Below are 8,191 nucleotides of genomic sequence, written 5' to 3'. Positions count from 1 at the left end.
CTCCCCCTATCGCAGTGGATAGTGTATTGCACAATTCCCTCCATTTTTCCAATGGGCAGAACTTCCGTTAGCACGTCCAATGGCCGCAAGGGACACCATATACGCTTCTGAAACTTCCCGGCAATGTCATCCAATTAGAAAGGGAATTTTTGAAAGATCCTGCCCTATGTAGGACTTTAAACCAATCAGCATGCGCAAAGCTCCTTATTCGGTATGTTATTGGTTTCAAAACTTGGGATTGCCATCGGACGTAGCCAATCACAGCTGGAGACTGTGTGCTCTGATCCAATGGCCGCTGAGGACGTGATTCATAAGCTTATAAATGACAAGGTGACAGCTTTACACGGTACTCATTGACTATAGCGCCAAGCTTGTTCTTAGTTCCCCGGTTCTGTCTATATCAACTAGGTGAGTGAGACGCGGGTGTAAGTGTTACTTTTATTTCAGAGGGAAGTGTTTGTAAAGCTTTTGGCAAGTAAACAGTCCAGAGTGAATTTATTTCGCTGTCTGTGAAGTGCAGAGAAAGGCTATTAGTCCTGTGAGGTGGAAGCGGCCATTCACTAAGAACAGGGCGTAAGAAGTAAAGGACAAAATCAGTGTATTTCACCGCCTGGGTGTCTGTATCTAAATAAACGTGTTTATTCGCAGGTTTTATGCACAGTGACCGGCTTTCACTGTCTCCATTGACTCATGCAAAATGTCTGACTTGCCGTTAAGATTTCAGGGCCTACTGGAAAGGCTGGGCACTTCAGGACATGAAGTTTCTCAAGGGCACGGCAGGGTTTTATATATATTTCTGTTAACCGTTGTTTTACTAAGCAGCTTGGACATTAGTTTTTCCCACTCTAATTTAATTAAATGTGTTTATTGGTGACCTTCACTCGTGGCTTTTAACTTGAACGTCCGTCTTGCAGACGACTAGCCTGTAGCTCTGTGATGTGGTACAGTTGTCTTAAATAACCATGGCTTCTTTTTACGGTAGTTTAATGTGCTCTTATTTTTAGTTATTGTTATTATCATATTAAAAATTATTCTGCTAATTGAGTCAGTATTTTTACCTGTTTTCATTGTTCATACTCGTTGCAGTAACCTTCTCCTGAATATCAGTCAGGTTTATTGTCGCCAAGGGCGCCTCGAGTTCACGGAATCCCAGTGACCGTTAATTGGATCACTAACAGACGCTGGGAGTAACTTACATTACTTTACTGCTAATTATTCCAAATGGATTTTATCCTGTAATGTCGGTGTCCACAGATATTAGGAGCTGGTGCTCTGAGTTTAAACCTTTATTATTTTAACTTTGCATCATCCAGTCTCTCTAACATTTAGAGTCAGAGGCTGTTTTTGTTGCAGTGCCTTTTAAGACTGATGTGTGTAAAAAGTTAGTATTGGTTGCCCTGTTTTGTCCCATGCACAACACAATCTGAGCTAAAATATATATTTTTTTAACCTCTGTGGAAATGAAAGCATCTTAATTGCTGCAGACTCTATAGGATGTATGTAAATATAAATCAAAAATGTAAATTATTTTAAGCGTCTTTGTTGTGATGTGTGGAATGGAATGAAGCATTGCAACATGGTCATTAGGCTGCTAAAAAAAACAGCCTCTGCCTAGGGCTGGGCAAGTAATCGAAAATTAATCGAAATCAACATTCAGAACTTATAATCGACAATCTTGTCTATACAGGAGGTCCTCAGGTTACGTCAGTCCCCAGTTACGATGTTTCGTGGTTACGACACATCTCCCATTTACTGTATAAAGCCTTGTTTCAACTTGTTTTACGTCGTAACGTGAACTTCGTGTTTGGTGTGCGCGGCGGAAGAATACACGGTTACGCGGCTCGGGACCGAGGAGGATAGGTGTTAGGATAGGATAAGTGCTTACAGTATGTTATTTACATACAGTATGTACGTATGTTCCGACTTACACCGAAAATCGGTTTACCACGTGACGTAGGAACGGATTAACGTCGTAAGTCAAGGACCCCCTGTATTGATTATTTTTATTGTTATGTCCCAAGCTGTCGTCACATGTTTCTGCCACATGGATGTAACCCAAGTGCCTCCAGCAGCTCGCACCATGGACATGCTGTGCTTTGACTATAATTAAGACGACATTGAACAAAAAGAAGTCAAATGTAAACAATGAGGGGGGGAAAAAATGAGGAACAAGCTCCCCGCAGCATTAGGAAAAAATGTCCCATATTAATACTGGAGCATATTTACAGTGCAAGCCTCATCACTGAACTTTGAGGGTCAAAAACAGAATAATTGTTCATTAATGGTAACCGTGGTAAAATGTTAATCATGAAATTGCGCTCATATCGCCCAGCACTACCTCAGCCTGTTGAGCCTGCAGCAGTTCATATCCATTTACATAAAATAAAGCAATTTTTTTAAATGATTTTATAATCAGTAGCACCAATATGAAAAGGGGTTCGTTACAGAGAAGTCTGAATTGTGCAACAACAGAAAGGCTGTTTTAAACTTTATGGTCTGTTAAGAGGTTGAAAAACACATGTGCTATGAATCAAAAAATTACGTTTAATATTGAGCCTTAAGCATTAATAAATAAATTTCCAGCTACTCTAACTATCATTTTTCCAGGTGTTTTACAAAGGTCAAGAGCAGGAATTGCTTTGTGTGGAGGGTTTGATGCAGAGGCTTTGTTTATATTGACTATCAGTGTTTAAATTGAACTAGAACCTCTGCAGCTATCAGTGCTACATGTCTGCTTATGTCATGTAGTTGAATTAAATGGTATAAATGTAAGGGTTTGGCATGACATTTTACAATTTGTCAAATTTCTAAAGTCAATTTCTGTAATTACTTTTTCATTTTCATAACCTTTTTTTCCAACTCTGTAGGCTTCAGAGATGTATGCCTGTGCTAAGTTTGTCACTGCTCCCTCTGTGGTATGTATTGTTTCTAGCAGTCAAAGACAGATGTTCATAATGTACAAGCATGGATCCTATGGGAAAAGTAGGTGAGATCTCACTGTTATGTTGGTGTTGTTTCTCTCAGCTGCGTGGTGGCTCCAGAGTTCTTGCTCGGCCGGTATCAGCGTGCGTCTTCAACAGACCTGAATCCAGAATTGAGCAGGTAAGTGTTTGTACTGTGTACTTTGTTCCAAGGGCTGATTCAGACAGGGAAAATGGAACCTCACCTCTAAGTGTACAGAGAACCTAAATGGGTGTGCTGGGGTCACCCAGACTGGTGTTAAACACTTGAGGGTAAAGAAGTTAAATCAGAGGGCATACAATGTATATCAGTTGTAACTTGGTGAAACAAATCTTTTTATTTTCTAACCCACAACTGGTGTATTTGTTCTAATACACATGCATATATGAATAGTCTATTTATACGTTTTGTTTTTACATATTGGTTTTATCAAGAGAGATGCCAAACATCCACCAAAATGTGTGTGTGTGTGTCGGGGGGGCTGGCTATTCTGATTGAGAAATCTTTTAACCTTTGGTTAAGCCCCACATTTAACTAAGTTACTTGGTGGTTTAGATGGGTGTTGGTGTGTGTTTTTTAAATAAATCCTCCTCCCATCTTTCTTATAGGCGTGTCTCTTGCCTGTGAGTGAAACGCCCCTCCTGACTGTGAGCCGGAGCTTCCAGTCCAGTGCTGTGTCCAGAGACATTGACACTGCAGCCAAATTCATTGGTGCTGGTGCTGCTACAGTTGGTGTGGCTGGATCAGGAGCTGGAATTGGAACAGTGTTTGGCAGTCTCATCATTGGCTATGCCAGGTATGTTCTTAAGGAATGGACTTCTGAAAAAGGCAGATGATGGGGGGGGGGGAGACTTGTATCTGAAATTGGTGCACCAAAAACATGTTTAGGAAACAATAATAAACATAGCACAAAGTAAGGAAATTTGTGTATGGTACATTATTTCTTTGTAACAATGCTTCATGGCAATAAATCTTACCTTTTGGAAAGCCTGTTAATTTCCCTTTTAAATGGTGCCACATTTTTAAGAAACATGCATTTGTGGTATGAGCAGCAGAGCTGAGTATGTGGGTTGCACCCATGTTTATTTTGTGATGGTGTGGGGCGGCATCTCCCTCACTGGAAAAACGAGGCTAGTCGTCATTGGAGGGATATCAAAATGAAAGTCTGCAACCAGTGGCAATCCCATATCTCCACAGTCTGGGACGAAACTCTATCTTCCATGAAGAGGACGCTCACCCCCACAGAATGGTTTATTAGAGACGACTTCTTTAATTTAGGAGTGGAGAGGATGGAATGGCCTGCCAGCTAACCTGGCCTCAACCCCTTTGAACACTTGTGGGTTCAGCTTGGGCGTGCTGTTTGTACAAGGGTGACCAACACAACCACATTGGCTGACTAGTGACAAATGCTGGTTGAAGAATGGGATGCCATCCCACAGCAGTGTGTGACCAGCATGAGGAGGAGTTTCCAGGCTGTTGTGGCTGTGTATGGTTCTTCCACACGCTACTGAGGCTCCTGTTTGTTAAATAAATTAATTAAATTGCCAATATACTGTTTCTTCAAACTTCAATCATCCAGCCCACCAAACGAGTCAATGGCACAATAAGCTGTTTGGCATTGATAGAGTATTTGGCAAATTTTTATGGGCGCAACCCACACTCAGCTCTACTGCTCATCCCACAAATGCATGTTCCTTACAAATGTGGCATCATTTAAAAAGGAAAATAACAGGCTTTCCAACGGTATATGATTTGTTTCCAAGAAGCATTGTCACAAAAAAAGAAAACTATCAAATACAAATTTCCTTAGTTTTTGTGCTGTGTTTATCACCTCCCCATAAATTTCATAGTCTTTTATCTAGAATATGTATTCTGAGTGAACAAACTGGCTTAAAGGGTGGTGCGTTAACACATGGTAGGCTCCAGATGCTCAAATAGTGTTCTGCTTAAGTCTGAAAATAGGGCAAAACAAATTTTGATGAATCGTAAAGTGCAGACACTAGTTGTGGTCCACCTTGTCTGAGTCTCCCCGATAACGGCATTCTGTTTTAAGTATCACTCCTGCACCTTGCGCTAAACTGAAATGTGGTTCCTTTATTTAAAAGAACAGGAGCAGGAGTCAGTAATTCTGAACAGGGCTGTTTAGATTAGGCAGACATCTGTGGGTGTGTCAAGCTAAAGAAACTACAGAAATTGAGCCTCAAAACATTGTGTAGTGGCACGTTTTCTTTTACTCTACTTTCCTTTGCTGTTCTCACTTCAAAAGCTCAGCAGGACGGCTCAGGAACCACTTTTCAAATATTCTAAGCTTAACAGAACTCATCAGCACATGGTTCATATTACCATAATCTGAACCTGCTGCAAACAGTAGGTTAACCATCCACAAACTCTGGGTGCTGGGACTGAATTTGGGAATGAAGCTGAGCAACCCTTCCATGCCTCCTCTTGATGATGTATTTTGGTTCACATCTAAATTGGTGGAAATGCAGACAGGATAACAAAATTGTTTTTAAAAATCCTGAGTGAAACCAGTTCAAGAAATATATTTGGCTGTTACCCCCCTAAATAAAATCACCAACAAAGACATGAATTAGTGCTTTGAGAATTGCGCAGAAGGATAAACATTGTCCACTAGTATTTTGTCAGTGATCAAGAGTAACATTTAAGCTCATTAATCTTTACATTTTCACATGTATTTCAGATGTTATGGGCTGGTTAAGAACAATAAACAGACTGTATATTTGATGCTGCTGATTTCTGTAGACTGCCCTGCTGGATTTTGGAATTGTGCCATGTGCAGTTGTCTACAATTTGTAGTGAAATGAAGACTTTTTAAATATAGTGCTAAATAGAAGTGTCTTCAGACCTTTGTATATTTATTTTTATTCTCTTTTCTCTACAGGAATCCTTCCTTGAAGCAGCAGCTTTTCTCTTATGCCATTTTGGGTTTTGCCCTCTCTGAGGCCATGGGGCTCTTCTGTCTGATGGTGGCATTCCTTATCCTCTTTGCCATGTGATTTAGATGATGCCATGTCTTTTCCCTTCTCTTCTCAGTCAGCTCCCTCCAAAGGGGTGAAATTTGATGTGCAGCTCATGAGGCCGTGGCATTGCCATTCCAAAAAACACAAACTTCTAGAAAATCTACCTTATGATGTTTGTTTTTTTTTTTTCCCCTTCCCCACGACGTTTTATGTAATATCTCACTACAGTTTGGACAGTCTGTCTGAATAAATGGTTGGGATAACTATTTGCCTAAGACTCTTCTTTTGTAGACATGGCAGTTGTGGGTTTAAAAATCTAACTTTTTAATGAGTAAATCTGCAGTAAGTAATACACATTAATTCTCTACAGTCAGGAGCAGCCTTGGGTTAAGGGCCTAAGGGTTAAGTGGATTTGGGACTGGAAAGTCAACAGTTTGATTCCCTTGAGTTGATGGAAAATGGAATCCTAAAAAAATACTGTGAAATGATTCCAATATAGTTTACTAAATTACATTTTATTAGTAATTTTTTTTTTTCTTTAACTTTCTCTCAAAAGCAAAAATTGTCTTGTTCACTGTTACCACACCTGTTATGAGCTAAAGTCAGTGGGTACATGGTTTAACCACTCAACCAATACCTAACTTGTTGCAACAAGATATTTGTGGTCAACACACTCATATAATTTGGTTGCCTTTGGGTGATATGCTGCTAATTTAATTCATTCATCTTACCGCTTATCCAATTCAGGGTCGCGGTGGGTCCAGAGCCTACCCTGAATCACTGGGCGCAAGGTGGGAACACATCCTGGAGGGGGCGCCAGTCCTTCACAGGGCAACACACACAGTCACACATACACTCACACCTTCGGACACTTAGGATTGGCATCGCCAATCCACCTGCCAACATGTGTTTTTGGACTGTGGGAGGAAACCAAAGCACCCAGAGGAAACCCACGCAGACACGGGGAAAACACACCTCACTCCTCACAGACGGTCACCCGGAGGAAACCCATACAGAGACGGGGAGAACACACCGCAGTCCTCACAGACGGTCACCCAGAGGAAACCCAAGCAGACACGGGGAGAACACACCACACTCCTCACAGACGGTCACCCGGAAGAAACCCACACAGACACGGGGAGAACACACCACACTCCTCACAGACGGTCACCCAGAGGAAACCCACGCAGACACGGGGAGAACACACCACACTCCTCACAGACAGTCACCCGGAGGAAACCCACACAGACACGGGGAGAACACACCACACTCCTCACAGACAGTCACCCGGAGGAAACCCACACAGACACGGGGAGAACACACCACACTCCTCACAGACAGTCACCCGGAGGAAACCCACACAGACACGGGGAGAACACACCACACTCCTCACAGACAGTCACCCGGAGGAAACCCACACAGACACGGGGAGAACACACCACACTCCTCACAGACTGTCACCCAGAGGAAACCCACACAGACACGGGGAGAACACACCACACTCCTCACAGACTGTCACCCGGAGGAAACCCACACAGACACGGGGAGAACACACCACACTCCTCACAGACTGTCACCCGGAGGAAACCCACACAGACACGGGGAGAACACACCACACTCCTCACAGACAGTCACCCGGAGGAAACCCACACAGACACGGGGAGAACACACCACACTCCTCACAGACTGTCACCCGGAGGAAACCCACACAGACACGGGGAGAACACACCACACTCCTCACAGACGGTCACCCGGAGGAAATCCACGCAGACACGGGGAGAACACACCACACTCCTCACAGACGGTCACCCAGAGGAATCCCATGCAGACACGAGAACACACCACACTCCTCAGACAGTCACCCGGAGGAAACCCACACAGACACGGGGAGAACACACCACACTCGTCAGACAGTCACCCGGAGGAAACCCACACAGACACGGGGAGAACTCACAGACGGTCACCCAGAGGAAATCCACACAGACACAGGAAGAACACACCACACTCCTCACACAGTCACCCAGAGGAATCCCATGCAGACACAGGGAGAACACACCACACTCCTCACAGACTGTCGACCGGAGGAAACCCACACAGACACGGGGAGAACACACCACACTCCTCACAGACAGTCACCCGGAGGAAATCCACGCAGACACAGGAAGAACACACCACACTCCTCACACAGTCTACCAGAGGAATCCCATGCAGACACAGGGAGAACACACCACACTCCTCACAGACAGTCA

General features: G+C 43.3%; 1 protein-coding gene across 1 annotated transcript; it reads left to right on the top strand.

Annotated features, from left to right (window-relative positions):
* The first annotated feature begins 302 nt into the window (after window positions 1-302).
* LOC136686021 (ATP synthase F(0) complex subunit C2, mitochondrial-like) lies at window positions 303-6,205 on the top strand. The gene is made up of 5 exons (XM_066659494.1): window positions 303-408; window positions 2,868-2,915; window positions 3,025-3,102; window positions 3,570-3,757; window positions 5,864-6,205. Exons 2-5 carry the CDS (start codon window positions 2,877-2,879, stop codon window positions 5,976-5,978), a joined length of 420 nt encoding a protein of 139 aa, XP_066515591.1. The 5' UTR covers window positions 303-408; window positions 2,868-2,876; the 3' UTR covers window positions 5,979-6,205.
* The last annotated feature ends 1,986 nt before the right edge of the window (window positions 6,206-8,191 follow it).

Source organism: Hoplias malabaricus, unplaced genomic scaffold (assembly GCF_029633855.1).
Source record: "Hoplias malabaricus isolate fHopMal1 unplaced genomic scaffold, fHopMal1.hap1 H_2, whole genome shotgun sequence".
In the NCBI taxonomy this organism is placed as follows: domain Eukaryota; kingdom Metazoa; phylum Chordata; class Actinopteri; order Characiformes; family Erythrinidae; genus Hoplias; species Hoplias malabaricus.
This window is presented reverse-complemented; position numbering and strand designations above follow the sequence as displayed.